At 42.0% G+C, this 20,752-nt stretch overlaps 1 protein-coding gene across 3 annotated transcripts in view; it reads left to right on the forward strand.

Annotated features, from left to right (window-relative positions):
* The first annotated feature begins 3,647 nt into the window (after positions 1-3,647).
* The window catches only part of CPT1A (carnitine palmitoyltransferase 1A), a 37,761-nt gene continuing 20,656 nt past the window's right edge, over positions 3,648-20,752 (forward strand). Inside the window, exons 1-5 of one of the 3 annotated variants that reach the window (XM_083863198.1) lie at positions 3,648-3,739; positions 16,066-16,145; positions 16,291-16,445; positions 17,452-17,591; positions 17,994-18,165. In XM_083863198.1, the coding sequence (XP_083719324.1) occupies positions 16,305-16,445; positions 17,452-17,591; positions 17,994-18,165 (453 nt within the window). In that variant the 5' untranslated portion in view covers positions 3,648-3,739; positions 16,066-16,145; positions 16,291-16,304. Of the gene's footprint in view, positions 3,740-8,422; positions 8,535-9,421; positions 9,450-16,065; positions 16,146-16,290; positions 16,446-17,451; positions 17,592-17,993; positions 18,166-20,752 lie in introns of those variants that run through there. The other 2 variants (XM_083863197.1, XM_083863199.1) reach the window with 2 other exon arrangements.

The raw sequence follows: 20,752 nt of genomic DNA on the forward strand, positions 1-20,752 counted from the left end.
TTGACAGTTCTTCCAATTTGCACTATTATTTGGAGAACAAATAAATTAATACTTTCCCTGCATCATCTCATGAAAGGTAAATGTGGCCATTTGGTGAGACTGCACTCATGTATTTGTGTACATTGTCAGGGCCCTGAGCATATTCTCCCTTCACCCCTCCCAGGCTTTTGGCTGCCAGACCTCTGGGCCTCCTTAGAAGAGGGTGCAGGTGTCTGGATTTTAAATGAGCTGTTGGGAGAATCTGCTCTGCAAGGTCCCAGTGGGGCTCCCTGCTTAGCTTGGGAGTAGCTTTTAAGCACACAGTTTCATTTGCAGTGTCCTCCTGCAGTTGAGTTGTGTCTGGCTGTTTTCCACCTTGACAACCTTGGACTTGCCCCATTGCTGAAGACTCGTCTAATGATCTGGCCAAGCCAGTTTGATGTCAGAGGGCCCGTCCTGCGCACCTTGCTCAGATGCCATGGTAAGATGCCCTTCTCAGGGAGGGTCCTGTCTGGCCCACTCTACCCTCACCCTTGGTTCCTGGCATACAAACATGCATACACTTATTTTCCTATGCAAAGTTACAAGGTTACATTTTTAAGCTGCTCGTCATTTCATTTTCTACCACCTTGTATTGCCACTCAGGCTATATACCATGGAACATTTACTTACCTACCTGTGCTTACATTCTAACTATGGACACCTTCATTTTTAGATTTCATGGGAGATAACATACAAGGGGAAAAAAAAAAAAAAAAAAAAAAAAAAAAAAAAGAAGTAGTTTTGGCCCTGTTTAAAAAGAAATAGCAGTGATGTTTTCACTAACAAGCAAATTGGAAAAATATCTGCTCAAGAAACTGAGACTGTACCCAATAAATTTGTGCTCTGAAGGTGTTGAATAATTCAGTTCCAATGATCAGACTAATTCTGTTATCTATATTAAACTGCTTCATATAAGCAACTTGAGAAACTGAAGTAATTTTTTTAAAAAGTACACAAAAAAATACTGCAGTGGAGATAGCCAACTTCCAGACTAGATCCAGGCTTAGGTTATAATACTTTGCCATGTCTTAAAAACAGACAAAAGTAAAAATAATGAAAGGTAGATACACTGAGAAAAGCTGCTGCAAAGAAGTCATGCTGTATCCACAAAAACCAGAAAGTCTTGAAGGCCTGGGGTAAGATAACCAAATATATTTAGGTCAATAACTGCATAACCATTGTGATAAACTGATATTATTTCGGTCTGACAAGACACATACCTGCCATTGATTATTTTGATTTCTTTGGATTACAGGGATCAGAATTAATTACAAGGAGTCTTACAGCACCAAGCATGGGGACTCTGATGATGATACACATTTTCTAAAATTTGATGATACTCAATTTCTAAAAAAATTAAAAATAAGCCCATTAAAGGGAAAAAATTGAGTTAACTTTGCTGAGCAGCGCAAAGTTGCTACAGAAACACAGGCCATGCTGCAGACATGCAGAGAATTGCAGTTGCAACCATGGGTGTCAGAATCACCTTGTATCTTATCACCTTCTTAGCTGGAGAAACACAGGAGAGGAGATAGAGCATTTCAGCAGTGTGCACTGCCACAATAAAAGGCACAAAATGTTCTGATTAGGTTGTTCTTACAGAACTACCAAACTGGCATCTGTGGGCCAATGAATAGACCCTGATCTAGATGTCAGTGTCAGGACCAGGGGCAATAACTTGCAGGATTCTCTGTGACGTTTACACTTGCCAGCTAAACACAGCCAAGTCGGTTTAGCTAAGTTGCAATCATCACTGCTTTATGTAAGGCAATAGTTTCCACATCCTTACTGAGGTTATCTTAAGGGAGCTAAATTATATTAAAGTAAGCACTATGTCTTAATGCTTCCTAATTCATGATAACTCACACAATTATTTGGACAACAAAACAATTAACATCAACATATGTTCTCAGCTGACTGATACTCTCCTCATTTCGTATGTAGGTGAAAACAAGGATTGGAGATGGATACATATACAGGTACTGGTAGAATGAATGAAGGCAGATTTTTCTTTCTTGTTCTTTTCTTTTTATACAAATATCTTGATAGTAAATGCACCTGGAAGATACAATAAATAAAGAAATGCCTAACAAGATATTTTAGGTTGCCTTTGTGCCTAATGAAGATCACACAGATGATTTTCCCCACCCAATTACTTTATTGTAACTGTCCACCTTACATCCCTATACACTATTCCTATCCTAGCCAGATGTATGTAGATATGTGTGCTGCTGATGTGCATAGCTGATGATTTATTGTTTTGTTTTCTTTCTCCCCCTGCTGATATTAAAAGATCTGAATGCCTCTGCTTTTTCTTCTCCTTACCTCGCTTTTTTCTAGGCTTTATGTTTCCTTCTGAAAGAATAACACCTTAAAATTGCATCATTAGGCGTACAACACTAGAAGGGAAAATTCTGACCAGAAGCGTGGGTTTATTTTCACTGATGCTGCATGATCTTCAGTGTAAGGGAAAGATTTAGTCTGTAATGTCCATGCTTCTGGATTTCGTCCTGTTTGTGTATTTGGAAGCTTTCAGCCACATCCTGGAAGGACTGCATGGCTGGGAGGGTGAGCCCACAAGGGAAAAATGTAGGAATTCCAGCTCTTAGCAGTTCCAAGGAGAGACTCCATACTGACACCACTGTAGTCAGACATGCCATGACCTCCTTTTGGGACAGTGCAGTCTTCTGTTATCATGCTATTCTATTATCTTTCTATTCCATAATCATTCTATTATCATGCTAAAATCAAACAAACCATCAGATATGCAAGCTCTTGAAAGTGGCAAGTTCATGACAAATTCAAAAACTAGTAATTTTCAAACTGACTGCCATTCTGCCCAGAGATTAGCACCTTTGGATTTTAATTACTTCCATGATTTTTGCATTTTGAGAAGAATGTAGTCACTTTTACTGAGCTGCATTGAGTGTAGGTATTTCCCTCAAACCCCAGTATTTGCTGGAGCAGAGTGGGCTGGCTGGTCCCTCCCGGGGGGTATCCTGGCTCCGTGCTGGGGGTCCCACACAGGAGGGGCCAGGAAGGAAAGCTCTTGCTGACGCTCCCCGGGGCTCTGCCCTGCGCTGCCTTGAAAGGATCTCGCTCACCTAATGCCTTGCGCCAGTCAGAACCCAGGCTCAAAGGAGGAAATCAAACGAAAGACCCTCCAACCAGGGCTCCAGAGCAAAAGGAGCCAGGAGGGAGAGCTGTTGCTGTCCTGCGCCTTCCCTTGGAAGCTCCTTCACGCCCCCATCTGCACTTGCTCTAAGATCTGACCCTACTCTTGCCAGAGCCCGGGAGAGCCATTGCCTTGGGCTCACAGAGGGGCAGACCCTTCACCTCCGAACAGGTGCCCCACGCGCAATCCTCCTCCAAGGGGCACGTTTACAGCCCCGGATCCTCTTCTCGCATTCCCCAGAGCTTCTTTCCCGCGGACTCTTGCGAGGCCCCAGGGACCGTGTTTCCCGGTTCCTGTCGCATCCCCAGCAGGGCCACCCCCCCGGCCGCACTTCCACGCGCGTCCGCCCTGCTGCGCCCCGACTCCCCCGCCCAGCCCAGCCCAGCCCAGCCCGGGCCATCCCCCCCTCCGGGCCCCTCCCCGCCCATCTCCGCTCCGCCTCCGCGGGGCGTGCAGGGGAGCGGCCGCCGTCCCATCGCTGCTTCCCGAGCGGCCGCCGCGGCACCCGGCCCGGTCACCGCCCGTCGCCGCCGGTCTCTGCAGGTGAGCGGCGCGGGGCCCGGGCTGCGGGGCCGGCCCTGTGCCCGCCCTGTGCCCGCCGTGCCGGGCTGATTCACCGCGGGCCGCCGCTCCCCTCCCCCTCCAGCCGGTCCCCTTCCTCGGGGCTGGGGAAGGGCAGCATCGGGGACGGGCGGACGGGCTCGCTCGGTCCGGTTTTAGCCTAGTTATGGTTTGCATGAGGTCGAGCGCCAAGTTCCGCGGTGCGTGTGCGAGTGCGCCGGGCGCTGCTCCCCGAGCGGGGCTGCTCCTCGCTGGGGAAAAGGGTGGGAAGGCAGGGAAGGGTGGCGGGCGCGGTGCTGAGAGCCCTGGAAAGGCGCGGTGCCCTTGGCACGGTGCTCGCGGTTTGCCCCGCTGTGAGGGATGGAGCCGGTCGGGGCGGGGACGGGGAGCGGTGAGACACAGGTACAGGCTGTGCCCCGCCGGAACAAAGGTGACACCGCTCACCCGCAGCCTCGGGGGTCTCACTCGGAACCGGGAGTTTCATTTGTGTGGAAGGGCCCACGCGGCGGGGCATCGGTGGTGGCTTTTCGAGTGCGGAAATGAATTTATTGTGTGTCTATGTGTGTGTGTGTGTGAGAGAGAGAGAGTCTCTATTCCAGCCTGTAAAACATCAAAACCGCAGTCACTACAAACGGCCGAACTACAAACACAGGAAATGTAATATCTTTTTTTTCAAGGCGTGACAGGTTTACTGCATGAGAATGCTAATTAGACTTCTCGTAAAAAGGTCTTGCAGCATCACGGAATTACATTTTCTCGCCTCATATTCCCGCAGCTTTGGTCTTCTCTGGTTTAAAATTGAAAACCGAACCTAAAATATTACTGGGGCTGTGATGGGTTATAATAGATGTGTACTAGTGTTGATGAAAGTGTAACAGGAAGCCCCTTTTTTGGAAAGAGGAAAGTGCAAAGCAGGACCAAGACAAACGTCTCATTCTTCCTGGTAACCTGGCAGTGTGTCAGCAGCCAGAGGACAATCCGCAGTCTAAAGGAAATTACAGTACAGAGAACTGCTCGCTTCCTTTTCACGTGTGTGTGCGTAGGGGAGCAGCACTGAAAATGGAGATCTCATGCCTTCGTTCTTCTTTCATTCTGTTTTCCCGATTGTCTGACGTGTTCGGTCTCCAGATCTGCTAAATCCTTTATGCTTTTTCTGACCATCAGGACTGGATGCTGCTTAAAACAATAGTTGGGGGCTGCTGTGATAACTAGCAGGTTCTTTTCCTCCTGTAAGCCTATCGATACAAACTAATGATTGCCAGTTTGCAGTGGCACAGGTGGTGGTGTGCGGGTCTGTGTCAGCCTGGGAGATGGAACTTCACAGGGTTACACGTGTCGGGCTCTGTCACAGCCCTGACTTAGTCCGAAAGTTGAGTGCTTTTTAAAATGTTGGGGTGTTTCAGCCCTGAATGAAGAGCCTCTTCCTGGAGGAAATCACCATTCCTTGTTCCAGAAAAGCGTAACCTCGAACAGCTGGGGCTTTTCAGCGCCGAGAGCCGGACTGGGAATGGCAGAGCCGCCCCAGCCGAGCGCACCCTTTCCCCCTGCCCGCCGAGGGATGCGCTCGGCTCCTCTCATCGCTCGCGGCCCTTTTCTCTGGGAACTTTTGTTTGGCAGCGCCTTCCCGGCGCGCGTGGAAAGGCCTGGAGCGGCCGGGGACGCGCGGGCGGGGCGGGGCCGCGCCTCCGCGACCTTTCACCCACTTCTCGGGAGCCGTGACGTGAGCGCGCCCGGGCAGGGGCGGGGCGCCGGGGGCGCGCCGGGGGCGGGGGCGCGCCCGCTGCTTGGGGCCGCGCTGGGAAACGGGGGAGGCTGGAGCCCGAGTGGCTGCAGCCAGCAGGGGTGTCCCTGTGCCCCCCGGGCAGCCAAGGTGTCTCTGTGCCCTGTGGTGAATCCCAAGTCTTCTCTCCAAAGTCTGGGCTGAAAGGCGGCTTAAGCAAATGTTAGTGCTAAGGAGACAAAACAAGTGACACCCCCCCATCCCCCTGAAAAAATCTACTGATAAGCCCCCAGCCGGTCATCGAAACTCCAAAACCGTATTTTTTTTTTTTTTTTTTAATTTTTTTTTTTAATTTTTTTTTTTTTTTTTACATTCCAAACACATTGTCTTTGCCCTGCAGCATGCTGGTACCATAGTCCTGAGCTCCACATGTTTGGAAAAACACGATCCAAATGACTGATCCCTCTTTCCGGGTTAACTTTAATGTGGATGTCAATTTAAATATTTTTTGCAAGTCTTTGGAGCTGGTTCTTTAGTCTTAGAGCCTCGTGCAAGCTGAAAGACCTTGCTGAGGTCTTTCAGCCTTGTGCAGTAATTTGGACTACTGTGAGAGCAATTAACTCAGTTTGCTTTTTCATCACCACACATTGTTGTCCATCTTCCAGCAGCTCCTAAGTCCTAAAATGTGACATCTTTTATGTCTCGTAAAAGTCCTGCCACTCCAGAAAGATTAGTTGTCATAGGGAAGATAATAATTCGTGTTTACTGCAAGAGCACAGAAGCTCATTAAGTTCAAAGAGAGAGAAGGGTTCAAGTTCTATAATCTGAATGCCTGGGTATGTCTTTTATAGCAGTGAAAAAGAAATACCCAGGTCTAGAGCCTAGTTTTTATGAGGTGGGGGAGGTTTCTGCATGGTATGATAATTGTGCAGTGTTTTAGCAGAGTATGCTTCTCTCTTAGATTATTCTGGGTTTCTAGAAGGTCAGAGGATGTAGCTTGCTGGGATGTGGACAATATAACATGTATTGCAATAGAGGCTAGAATGATCTAAGAGGCCTAGGAACAATACAGTATGTCCTGTACAAGGAAAAAAAAATCTGTAGAAATAATCCAACAGTTGTAAAAGTTTCTGGTTTGATTTTGGAGAATGCTGGTGGTTTGTGTTCTTTGGGGGTTTTGGGTGGGTTGTTTGTTTATTTGTTGAAGTGTACATTTTGGAACCATCTTCTACAGGAACGTGCTATTGGGAAGAACAGAGAGGTCATATGATCCAGAAGCTGTAGGGATTAATATTCCTTAGGGTTAGTCTAGTAATTAATTAACAGATTGTTTGCAAATCTCCTCTGTTTTGCCTGTTTCCAGACCAGGTGAGAAGACAACTTACTAACTGTGGCTTTTCTCCTTGAGGTGCCAGTGAAAGCAGTCTGTTCTCCAAACACCTCTCTGAGAAATCTTGATGGCATCTGTGTTGAGTCTAATGGGAGTTTAAAGCTTGCAGACAAACACTTGGTTGGATGTCTTAAACTGAACGCCAGAGTCCAGCCCCTGAAATTAACTTGCTTGTCACAGGAGCTGGCAGTCACTGCTGGAGCCCTCAGAAATAACTGAGTGGGGAGTACATGAACTTTCTGTCACTCCACAGTTCCTCACCATCTTGGACATGTTTAGTGTAAACAGTGTCATTCAGTGTAATGGAAAATAGTGTTTCAGAACTGCTGTCTGTGACTATTTTCTCCATTGGCATCAGTTTTTCTGAAATGGTTCCAATCTGATCCAGCCCCTCTGAGCAGTTGAAGGCTGTGTGTGAATCAAAGCTCACACTGTTTCTCTTGACTTTCTGTTTGAGAGCTACAGCTGAGTGATTGCCATTGCTGCAGTGTAGTATCTGTTAGGAGTTAGGAGCATTGGAATGAGCCTGTCTCTTGATGTGTCCTAACTTATTCAGGACCCTAGGGGCAGTGAGCTTCTGTGATTGAAGGTTTATGTGTGACAAACAGATCTCAAGCCTGCTTTTAAGGATGTTAAGACAGCTGTCCAGGTATGTTTATGTTGCATCCATTGGCCTCTTTGTCATTATCTCTTTCCATCCATATAGACCTGTTGCTCCAGTTTACCAGGTAGAAGGGAATAAGTAAATTGGCCCAAGATTCCAAAACAGATGTCTGCAGAGGGTGATGAATATATTCGCTCACAGGTGATCTTGGAAAACTGCTGAAGTCAGGACATAAGCGGTCTGTGAGACAGCAAGTTACTGAGGAGTTCTTACCTGTTCTGACTTCAAACTCCTGTGCATGAGGTTTGCTGTGGCTACGGTGTTGGTAGCTGGGCAGATACATGTATTCAGTTCTCCACCTTGGCTCGAGCAACAGCATTTGTTCATCTCTTAGTTGTGAGAAATCCTTAAAGACATTTGCAATTCCAAGAGACCACACCTGTCAGGTGTAGGTGAGGGTGGGAAGGATTGGAGCCAACGATTAGCAATAACCAAATATGAGAACTTGTCCCAACTAAAGTATCATTAGAACATCTGTCAGGTTAATTTTGGTTTCATCAGTGCTATGTTAATTCAGCTTTTAAAGGACAGTGACTCTTCAGTTTCTGTTTTATTTGTATGCCATAGTTATTAGGTTCACCTGAGAAGCCTTGAGTGAACTTAATCCTTGTGCCTAATTTTTGCACAGATATGATTTGGCTTCACTCCTTTCATATTTCTCATAAAGATTTTGTGTCTGTAAGATATGATTAGTCATTGTAAGATAGCTGAGTTATTTGTAAGACTTGAAAGCAGTGAGGATCTGTGTCACCCTGTATACTGAAGCATGATTAGACAGTATTGAAGGTTAGTAGGCAAAGAAGCAATTCAGAAATAGAAATTCTCAAGGGAATAACTGTGTCTGGTTAATCTTTATAGTAAGTTCAGTAGTCAGCACCTTGTGGAATGTCACATGAGCTAAGTATAAACTCAATATACTGCTCTTTTTGAGGCTTTGGTATCTTTTTGCATAAGCACAGTATACAGGAAGGTGCCATTACCTAAGAGAAAATCCAAGAAACAGGTATGAGAGACCAGGAAGTCTTTTTGTTCATGTGTTTAAATGTTTCAGTTGCATATTTTATACTGTTTGCTAAAGATTCTATAGAAGCAGACCTGAATTTCCTTTGAAAGGCATAGAGCTCTAGACAAATTTGCTGCTTGTTTAGATTTCTCTTAAAACTGAATGCTTTTTCTATAGCTTTAGTTTTAATTTTGTTCAACTATGCATCAAAGGAGTACCACATGTGAAAGCATTTTGGCATCCTTTTGGCATTCCCTGGTTGGCTGCCCTGCCTTATCAATCCTCTTGCAGTAGGGCAGAATTCTGGCATTTATGTGAGTGACTGCCTCCCCACCACTTTCTGACCCAAGAGTGGGTAGGACTTTGATTTACTGAGTCAGTGCTGGATGCTGCTGTACAATACTTCAGTGCCTGAAATTATTGTATTTGTAGCAAACCCCATGAAAAACCTCCATATACTTTATTGAAGTCTTTTATTATTGATAATTTTTAGTTTGATAGGAGCAGTCGGTGTTTTCTCTAGACAGGTGTATATACATGTAGCATTGAATTGCAACCTTATTTTTTTATTAGGAGTTTGCACGGTTTCCCACCATACCACTGCAAAATATGGGGAGGCACTCATAGTCAGCTCCAGAAACCTACCTGCTGCCTTAAGACTGGCAGGCTTTCACTGGGTAAGGTAGTGATGTTGGAAATATCTACATTTGAAAACCTTGTATAATGGCACTTTGGTGCTTTTCAGCAAAGGCAAAGTTACTGGACTATTTTTGAAAAACTGAGCTGCATCATTTTCTACAGGGTTCTTCAAAGTCCAGCTTCTTTTATCCTCCAAACTATTAGCATATTTTTGTCAGTTGCAGAAAACTTGCTCTTTTCGAATACTTGGCTGCTACTACCCACTTGAATTTCAAGGTATGCTGTTCATTTAAAGCAAGATTTCTTGTTCAGACTTTAGTGCTCTGTAAGCTGTTTTTTTTTACAGCAGATGCCTTATGAAAACTCCTCCATTAAATTTCCTAAAGCATCTCTGCAGGCTTGATAATTCAAGCCCTTAATCCTCTTACTGGCTGTTCATTGGACTCTCCAGTAGTTTCATTTCTCTCATTGGAGAACCCTGAATAGGACAGAGTTTTTGAGATGGAGTCTCACCAGCACTGAGAAGGGCAGAGTCACTTCACTCAACCTGGTGGCAACAGTCCTCCTAATGCCCCCCAGGATTCTGTCAGTGTCCTCTGCAGCCTTCACTGCACCTTCTTGGCTCATGTGCCACTTGCTGAACTTTGCTTTCCAGCCAGGCACTGGCTGCTGTGTGGGGTTAGTCCTCCCCACATGCAGGACTTTGCACTTCTTGTTGAACTTCACGAGGTTTCAGCCTGCCTGTTGCTCCAGCCTGTCAAGGTCCATCTGGATGTCAGTGAAAGGCTTTTATTTATCAGCCACTGCTCCCAGTTTCAGTCCCTGTACTTGTGAATCCATCGGCAGTTTCAGTTTAGGGGTTTTTTTTTCCCTCTGGTGGGTGGGGGTTTTTGTTGGTTTTATTTTTTATATTTTTTTGCATCCACTTCTGGGATGACTGCAGAAGTCAAATAAACTGTAGCAGGTGGCAAAGTGTGGAAATAAACTATCAGGGAGTTATCTGTAGATGTTGGCACTGGCACTGTGCTTCACTATATATCATTTCATTGCAAGCACACTGTCGAGGCAAAGTCAACTGTCATAGTCTCATCTGAATACTTTGTGTAGGTGGTACTGAAGGTTTGGACTGACAGGACCATCAATAACAGAAATCCAAGTGAAATGTGTAATAATGTGTGAAGAGATTGGATAGATATCTCAGTGTTTGGAATTCTCTTTCTTTTGGTTTAGTGCCTGGTATGAAATCAACAGATTTGAGTGTACAAAGTTCTTTAGTGGTCTGTGTAAAACAAAATACATTCATAATTTTGGCTTTCTGAGAGATAGAAAATGCAAATTTCCATAGTAATGGCTTACACAGCTGAGAGAAAATACTTGGTCACTGTCTCAGCACAAACACAGTGGCACTGTTCAAGAGTTTGAATATTGGCTTTAATTTCATTAAGTCTGTCCTTAGACTCTTAAAATTCGGTAGCCTACCCTAAAGTGTCAAAATATGTTATCACTAAACATACAAAATAAATCTTTTGGGTCTCTGTTTTCTTTTAAAAGCTGTAGCAAGCTCACCTCCTAAAGGGAGATCTGATGTGTGGACAGCAAAATACTGGATAAAATTTCTTCAATATTTTCAATATTTAAAGACGTTTCAGACTTAAAGTCTTTTATGAGAACTTTTGGGAACTTCTGAATTATTTTCTAGTTCTCTGTAGCTGCTTTTAACATTCAAACAGTAACACTCAGTGATTTGCATGTTAATAGAAATAGATTCCTTCCCTCTCGCTTTTCTTTTTTAAATAAACTGCTTTGGGGTCAGACCAAGACTTTGAGGTACTTGCTTGGTTTTCCAAAATCATTCTTCATTCAAGTGTCTAGCTTTAAATGGAAATTTTAATATAGTTTTAAGTATGTTTACTGATTTAATTTGGGTTTAATGTACTTTCCTCTGATATTTTTCTCCATTTCCCATCTTGAAGGCTTCCTTAAACAATGGCATTTTAAATAGTTTAGTATCACACTTTTCTCCTCACCAGTCGCTATTTGAAACCAGAGTGCCAAACTAAAATTTGAAGTTGTAAGTTTATTTTAAGAAAGGAATGAAGAATTCTTCAGGGTCAAGTTTCTGTTGTGGTTCATTGTGTTTTTTGTTTTGTTTTGGGTTGTTTGTTTTTTGTTGTTTTTTTTTTTTTCCTTCTAAGTTTGCCCAGTAGGAACTTGGCAGGAGTTAGAAGACAAAGCCTTTGTCATAAGATACTTCTCATTGCTTTATTGGTGGTGCTTTGTATCTGCTTCAAGTTATAAGGACTTCCAGGTAATTTTGAATTCAGAAATGCCTTGTTCCAGGGAATTCTGATTTCAGAACTGCCATCATACCTCTAATGCTGCAGGTCTGTCTGTGAACACTCTGTAGCTTGGGTGCCAAGGATGTCTGAGAGTATCAAACCTGTGTGTGATGGTACAGCCATGTTCTCAGAGAAACTATATGCAGCAGCCATTGCTTTTTGTAGAAAACTGTCAATTTTTGATTATCCAAGTAAGATAATTGGAGAGAATTGTTTTGTGAGCTTGATTCCTGACAGTCATATGCCCTGCATATTAAATCTAATCTATAAATAGATGTCAGAAACCTGTGAGGAGAAATTCAAACTAAATTATCAATGTACCTTGAAAGTGAGAATGATAGAATGAAGTCTTTCCTCCAGGTTTTAGCTGTTTGAGATCAAGTGGATGAGACCTCTTCAGTTTTCCTCTGCATTTGTTAACCTCCTTTGCAGGAAAAGGAGCTATCAGCATGAAAACTGTGTTTAAGTAGTATTTCTCTTTTTGCTGGATGTTTAGAATCCTGACAAGAAGAAATGGCAGTGGTTTTTCTATTCAGGAGGAATAGGGAATGGGGAAAAAAGTGTATTGCATGAGCCAAACAGTGTATAGGAAGCAAATGACATCCTCTTAAAGCCTAGGATTTGCATTTGGTTTTGAGGTATAGGTGGTGACTTTTTTCTTTTTAGCACTATCGCTTCATCTGTGTAAAGTGTATGAAATCTTTAGAAAAGTAAAAATACTCATACTCAGTAGTGTTTTCAGGAGTAATTGCTTCAATAATTAATACATTGTTTTGTGCAGTGTATGGTAATGCAATTAGCTTTTATATCATGGCTTGTTGCTTTTTTAAATGCTCATGGCAGTTCTTCCACTGAGCTTCGGAGAAACATTGCCAGCCACTGGTAACTTCTTGCATGCTTGACTTAAATGGAAACATCCTGCACACAGGACCTCTCTTAGCCTCAGATTTTCCAGAGCTGAAGCCCTTATCTGTGATTGTAGAAACATGTAAGCCCTAACACTGACTGTTCAGTGTCTGCAATCTGAAATCGTCAGGTCTGTGAGTTAAACCTCAGTGTTTGTGGTGTGAATGTCCTGAAACTGCAAAAATAAGTGTGAGGATTCTTTTTGCAGAGTAGATGTAGCAGCATAGTTTTGCAGACCATCAGCACATAGGCTTTCTAGTGTGTAATGTGTTTTCTTGACTTAAAAGTGACATCCAGCATAGCAGTGCTTGTTTATAACAATGAGGAAAAAATTGTGCTGAGTTTACTTTGGCTCAAGCAGAGGTATGAAAAAGGAAGAGGAGAAACATCTGCAACTGTTACAACATGTTTGAATTTAAATAAAACCAGATAAGAGCGAGGAACAGGCAGCTTTCTTCTTTAAATCAAAGGCAAAAACTCGCAAACAATCAATAAACTAAATTTTAAGGGACAAGTGTATTTTTTTAAGGTACATTAACATCATAAGAGAACACTGAAAGGAATGAAAATGGCCATTTCAGATTAGCTGTAGAAATTATTGTGCTGAGGTTTTTTTGGGTTTTTTTTTTCCCCTTTGAGTAAGACTCTGCCAAGCTGCTAGGAAAGTCAAAAGCTGTTGTTTACGGCTCTCTGTGGGGAACGAAGTTAATTAGTATATGCTGTGCAGAAATATGCTGCAGCCCCAAACGCCCGCGGTCAGAAGACGCTATTGTTGCAGCTCTAGTGAAGTGATTGATGTGGGTGCTGCCTTAGGAACAGTGGCAAGTCAAGTTTAAAAGTCCAAGGCTCCGCCTGTGCCCTTTCCCCTACTTTGCTGGCGAGCACGTGGCAGCGCAGGAATGCAGCGAGGGGAAGTGGACCGAGGCTTATGATTAAATTGGCCTTTAAGGAGGAAAACAAGTGTTCAAAGAAGCGGACTTCGGGAAGCCTTTGGTATCCCGCCATCATAATTCAGGGCAGTTTTAAAGGCTTATGGCTTTCTTAAGTACAGGAGAATAATATGAAAAGAAACAAGCCGTTTTATTGTTTCACGTCTTAATGTCAAGCAATACAGTCCTAGAGCTGGACTGTATTTGTTTTCAGGGCTCCTTTGGTTGATTTAGGATTAACACTTGCTGGATTAATTTTTTTTTCTTTTCATTTTTCCTTAATGAAGCTTATTTATTTTTATGAGAATGCTAAATTTTAATTCATTCAAATGTCAGGTTGACTGATAATGCTTTATACCATTTATAGTATTTTTTCTGCCTTGGACAGTAAAAAAAAAAGCATGTGCTTAAAAACGAAAGGGTTCCTGAAATTCTTTCCATTCAGAACCAAAGAGGACGTTAATTTCCAGGCTGAGAAGTCACAGGGAAGTTGAAGGGTAATGGAAACTAGCTGATCGTGTACTTAAGTCACTGGCATTCCAGAATACAAAATTCCATGAGTGAACTGAGCAGAACCTGTTGGCCCTTCTTGAGACAAATCCAGGTGCCTGACTCTCTGTATGCAAATATGGTTGAGTTCTTTGTATGTGTTTCTTGGGGTTTTATCATTCCAGTCTTACTAGTGCCACTAAACTCATGATAAATGTTTGACTTTGAATGCTTTTGCAAACCCTGTTGAGTTCAGGTTGTACCTTGTATTGCTGCTGCCTCTGCCTGTTTTATTGCTGTCTTGTCAGCTGGTGATGAACAATTTAAATGAATGAATGGACAGCTGACTTTGACTTCCTCATACTTTCCTACAGCAGAGCCCGTATAAGTAGTTGTTAGTGACAGAGTCATTAAGTGCTACGAATTGCAGTTGTTACTCGGGCACACAGGGCTTGTGTTAAAGCTTTTGAAACCGGTGTTCAAAGCTGGTTTACATTCTTCTCATTCATTCTTCTTTGTTATTCTAATCAGACACTACACACACATAAATCAGTTGGATACCATCCCTGTAGGATACTGTGAGCTTTAGGTGCCTTGATCCACCCAGCTTCTAAAACCTGAGCAGTGGCTGATGGATTGGTGAGATCTGTGAATTACCATTAGACACTGTAGCAATACTTGTATTGCAGAGGTGGATCACTGTAGGCTGGTCCAGGAGCAGGCACATTAAATATTGTAAAGAATCAGTGCCTGTTGGTCAGCAACCTTAATAGATGATGTACAACAGCACTTACCTCTGCAAGGTATTCCTTCCCTATCTATATTGTGTATTTATTGCCTAAGCCTGAATCAGTAATCAGTAGGAGTAACTTCCAAGGTGTTTATGTATAAATGCTGGTTACGAAAACTAAGAAAAGCTATGGAATTACCAACAAGTTTAACAAGTACAAGTGCCAGATTCTGCATGTGTGTTGAGGCAACTCTGGATGTGTGTACAGATTAAGAAATGAGATGCTGCAAAGCAGCACTGTGGAAAGGGCCCTGGGGGTCCTGGTCTGTGGGAAGCTGGATCTGAGCCAGCAGTGCCCTGGCAGCCAGGAGGGCCAACCCTGTCCTGGGGGCACCAGGCACAGCAGGGCCAGCCCGGCAAGGGAGGAGATTGTCCTGCTCTGCTCTGAGCTGGGGCAGCCTCACCTCCAGTGCTGGGGACAGGTTTGGGTGCCACAACATGATAAAATATATAAGGCTCTTTCGAAGAGTCCAGAGGAGAGCTTTGAGGATGGTGAAGGGTCTAGAGCAGAGAGGTGATACAAGGAGCAGCTGAGGTCACTTGGTCTGTTCAGCCTGGAGAAGAAGGGACTGAGGGAGGGCCTCACTGCAGTTACAACTTCCTTGTGGGAGGAAGAGCAGGCACTGATCTCTTCTCTCTGGTGACCAGTGACAGGACCCAAGGGAATGGCTTGAAGCTCTGCTGGGGAAGTTTAGGTTAGATATTCGGAGAAGATTTTTCACCCAGAGGATGGTTAGGCACTAGAAGAGGGTCCCAAAGGAAGTGGTTACCGCCCCAAGCCTGACAGAATTCAAGAGGTGTTTGCACAACACTCTTAGGCACATGGTGGGATTTTTGAGGCTACACTGGATTTACATTTCTGTTTTAACTTCCAGTGATTTTTGTTGGAGTCTTTTATGTCTGCCCGGAATAATTGTCTTCTGTTTGTATTGGCATGGTTGTTGATATTTATTTAGGCAGTTACACTGAGCTACAATTCCATGAAATTTCATCATAATTTCAGATTTCTTTGGGATGGTAATTTTCCTGGCACTTGTGGTTTGGTTTCCTCAACTCTGCGTAGTTTTGATTTTTGCATTCATTTACCAGTCACAGCCACAGGGACTATAGTCTCTTATTGCTTTGATTAATCATTGTGAAATTGGGATGTGAAAAAAAAAATTGGGAGAAGATATGGCCAGAAGCAGCTTTGTTTTTCTAGCTGAGGTGAAAACTTTAGATAACTTTTGTTTCAAATAAAATACTTTCTGAATCTTCTTTAAAGTGGGAGATGCTCTGTACCTGTGATATGCTTTTGCTAAATGTTTTGGTTTTTGCTTTCTGTTCTGCTATGATTTTTTAATGTTATCGCATGTAGAGGTGATATGCAACTATCTGTGATGCTGCCAAAATGCCCAAGTTACATGAGTTGTTGTTTTTTTTTTTTTTTCCAATTGCAGCTGTTTTGGTTAAAAGAGGTGCCTTAAATTAACCTTCAGGACACTTAAACTGAAGTGCAAGCAGAAACTGTAAGGAAAAGGCAAGTACTATATGTACATTTTTTATACTTAGAAATCTTTGCCAAAATTACAATGTAGAAAATATCTTGCTAGAAATGGACTAACTAGCTCCTAGTTCCTTTGGACAAGAAAGAAATACTCTTTTTAAACTTTGTATTTTGACAGAACTCTCTCTGAAAATGGCGGAAGCTCATCAGGCAGTAGCTTTTCAATTTACAGTAACTCCAGATGGGATTGACCTGCGTATGAGCCATGAGGCACTCAAACAGATTTACCTATCTGGTGTCTATTCATGGAAGAAGAAGTTCATCAGGTTCAAGGTATGCCAAACTACTCCAGTCCGCCAAATTTCAGGGTTATTTAATGTATAATGAATTTATGGAAGATACTTTTACAGAAAACTGATTTTTTTTTTTCCTTTATAGTAAATAAGGTTCCTCACTATGAAAGACTTAGGGGGGTTTTATTTAAGACAAGGGGAACTGAGGAAGGTGGCCCAGGGTGATACTGTAAAGACTGAAAGGGTACATCTTTTTATTTTATTTTATGGAAGCAAGATGAAGCAGATATACAAATTAACTGACTTCATTCTCTTCATCATGCACCACATAATTATGTAATCTTTTAGCAGAAGTCAAAAATACGACTAGTTATTGTCTCTAGTGTCATATATCTCAGAGGTACCAATACTACATGCTTTATTATAGCTAAGTAGTATTGTTTCTGATAAAGTATTTGGTGTAGATTGTTGTGAATTTACTTTTTTGTTCATGCAATTTTAGTTGTAAATATCTGTTTCATTAGTAGCAAACTACATAAGCTGCAGACTATCTTCAATGTCTCTTTCAAAAATGTAAACATATTAACAGAAATCTTATTAAAATTTTCTTATAAAGCCATGAGAAGAACTGTTTAAATTATATAAAAAATGTTAATTCTGGTTCTCGGTAGGATATTTTTGCCATGTATTCATGTAGAAGGGTCTAACTCAGTGTAAGTTGAAATTATTGAAGTGTCATTTGTTTTAGAGTTGTTAGTTAGTTTCAGTATTTTTACTAAGACTTGCAGCAGGATCATTGATGTCTACAAGAGAATGTAAAAGTTCCTGTCATTGTTGATATCATTGTTACAATTTTCTGTAGTAATCAAACTTAAGTAAATTCGTTCCCTACTCCTGAGATAATCGCATGTGAGAAAACGTTGGGTAATCCTAACTACTTGTTTGTAACTAAATTACTTAATTGTGTTGATTTTTGTTTCTTTCCATGGTAATATGAAGTCAGTCACTTTGGTATGAAAAAATTATGTGAAGGCTTTTCTTTCCAGAATGGAATTATCACCGGCGTTTATCCTGCTAGCCCATCTAGCTGGTTTATTGTAGTTGTGGGTGTGATGTCAACCATGTATGCCAAAATTGATCCTTCCTTAGGAATAATAGCCAAGATCAACCGAACACTTGATACAACGTAAGTAGACTGAGAGGTTACTGTTCCTCTAAAGGGGAATCAGTTTTATTTGCAGCTAGTCTTAAAGCTATTCCTGTTAAAATGTATCAGTTATGGAACACTACGTTTGGTACATGGTAAGCCAAATAAGCCAATGTATGAGGATATGAAATAGGGAGGTTGTTGTACCAGTATTGCTGCAGTTTTCTGGGTATTTGGGAAGCACATTTGAGAACTTTTATGGCCTTTGATGTTGCTGTGTGGAAAGGTGTTTGGAAAGTAATTTATGAAAGCAGAGTAAGCAGGCATAAAGCTTGTGTAAGGCCTGTCTGTACTCTGATTAGACTTACTTTTGCAATACCTGTTTCTCTTTGGAACTTAAATTGACACTAACTGGCATATGCTGGCTTTTGTTTTAAATAGTGGCTACATGTCAAACCAAACACAGAACATTGTGAGTGGAGTACTTTTTGGCACAGGGCTTTGGGTTGCCCTTATCGTCACAATGCGCTACTCCCTGAAAATGCTGCTCTCCTACCATGGTTGGATGTTCTCTGAATATGGCAAGCTTTCTGCTGGCACCAAGTTTTGGATGGTAAGCGTATGTTGGCTTCATTTCGTCTTAACTTCTAACCAATCAGTATTCAAAGCCTTAAAAGAAAATTTTGTAGTTTTACTCCTTTCTTGTGCTTTTTGTGTCATGGGACAGGAGGCTGTTAGGTAGCTGTTTCTGCTGTCACCCCTCTAGTGCTGTAATGAAACTATTCATCGTGGGCCTTCTAGAAGGAAGAGTAAACACTTCAAGAATAACTTCTAAATTTGTCAGCACCTTGGACCTGTGTAACTCGATATCTGCTTTTTCTCTATGTGCAAGTACAGCTTGAAAAACTTCAGCTGCAGCACCAAAGAACCTTGTCCTCACAGAAAGTGCTCCCCTAATTCTTTATTGTAATGTTAGGATTTCTGGTCATCCATTATAATATTATTCTTATGCTTGAAGAAAACATTGTTGAGTGTCCTTTTCAACTGATTTATTGGTATGCCTCCAAAATGAGTTGGGGAAGAAGCATAAGGTGTAGGTAGCATGTCATGCAGTTTTCGTATAAAGATAAGGTGAGAGTGGTATGTCTCCTGTGGATCATTGTGGTGCTTTGGAAAAGGGTTCTTAAAGGATATGAGAGGTATAAAGGGAGGAAATGTAGATGTTGGTGCTGCAAGAGATTCAGTGGGGTTTTTATACTTGGACTCAGTTGTTTCATCTCACTTTTGCCTGTATTGTGGTAGAAATAGCTTAGTTTCTGTACTGTGATAAAATTAGTCTCTGCAGCCTCAAAAATTAATGGGCGTGTGCTAAAATAAACACAGGTCATGATTTACTATGGGAGCTATTCAAGGACTAGTATCCAGAGTGGTGTACAGTAAAATAGAGTTTAATGTTTGTCTGTTACAAATGAAATTTCTAATTGATGGTTTCTCCTGGAAGCGGTGTCAGCCTCATGACTCAAAATGGTACAGTCCAGAGGCTCTGAATGGTAAGGCTTTCTGTCAATTGCTTGGAGCTGTAGCTGCCTTGGTTTTCAGCATGTCCTACCAGATAGATACTTCAAAGCTCTTAATATTGCCTTATCAGCCCTAAAACAGTATCAACTGTAATGCTACTTACTGTGCTTTGTTGCATATTGTATTTATCAATTTTTTTGTCTATCATATATGTTGCATATGTATTTTGTTGTGTATTCTATGTTTTAAAAGTTCAGAACACTGAAGGTGTATGCCCAACAGTGTCTCATCTATACTTACTATGAAGGTCTACTAGACCCAGCAAAAGAGAAGACTGGATTCACTAGTGAAACAGCTCCAACTGCCTTAGTTTCCTGGGTTTTTATAAAACTGTTTTCTCTTCAAATGATCATGCAGATCAAAAACCTGAACTCTAATTTCACTCACAGTACAAAGTGATTTTTCAGACTGGTTTGAAGTCTGGTGGCACCTTTAATCAGCATATTTTACCTTGTAAAGTCAAATTTCCTGTATCAGTATTAGGGGAGGGAATCCAAATATTAGTTGCCATTTTAAAAATCAATAAAAAGTGGTAATCATGTGTGAACAGATGCAACATATGTTAGAATGACATTATTTCTGTGTCTGCATATGAAATCGGAGATGTAATGAATTGTGTGTGCCTGTCAGAGCACTTTTTTGGTCTCAAGCTATTATAAATTCTCTATTGCAAGTGTTTTTAAGAGATAAATACTGTGAAATGTAATTGCTGGCTTTTGTCGGTTGAACAGGTACTCTCTTGCAATAAATTTAGCCTTTTCTGGCTTAAGAGTTGTGGAATAAAATTGTCTCCAAGTATGAAATTAGATTTCCAGATGAAAAGCTGAGCTTTTTCTTTCCCACCTGTTTCCAAAATTATCTTGTCCTGAAGCACAAGTGGATTTCATTGGGCAGATCACTGTGATGCATCCCATGTATATCGTGATGGTTCTGATACTGATCCATTTGCAGGGAGATCTTTGTTGCTAGTAATACTCTGCAATTCTTAGTTGTTTTGTGCTGCCTAAAATGATCTCTTCTAGCTGTGCTGACCCAGGAAACTGAGAGGAAGAAAAAGCTCTACATCCTAACAGTTTTGTTAGGAGACATTTTTAGAATTTAGTAGTGAAATTATGTCCTCTGTTTTATTTTGTCTTGTCTGTTGGCTGATAAATATTACCCTGTGTATTGGACCAAGATTACACTTTGATAGTAAGACTTCCACTGGATTGTTGGTGTAACGCTTCACTTGACTTTCATGCTGAAATAGGGTGGCAGGGTCAAAATCTTTTCATGAGTAGCCTAGAAAGTTGCATGGTCTAGAATTTCAGCTTAGTGTGTGCTGCAACTGAAAAGTGGTGGACAGAAAGGCTGCTGCTGTTTTCACTCTCCCACGAAACATGGGAGAGTCTGTAATATCTGAAGCTAAGTTCTCTCTAGCTTTTTTGTTTTGTTGCTGGGGGTTTTTTGTAACACAAACACTGAGTATAACACTGGCATGCTTGCACAATTTGGTATGTTCAAATCATGCAGTAGACTACCTGAGATTGATTCATGCTTGAATTAACTCCCTGTAACATCGCTCCTATTATTGATGTTGAGCTATAGCTTTTGAAATCATTAAACCATGATAATTAAGCGGA

This window comes from Zosterops lateralis, assembly GCF_965231275.1.
Source record: "Zosterops lateralis genome assembly, chromosome: 6".
NCBI classification, from domain to species: domain Eukaryota; kingdom Metazoa; phylum Chordata; class Aves; order Passeriformes; family Zosteropidae; genus Zosterops; species Zosterops lateralis.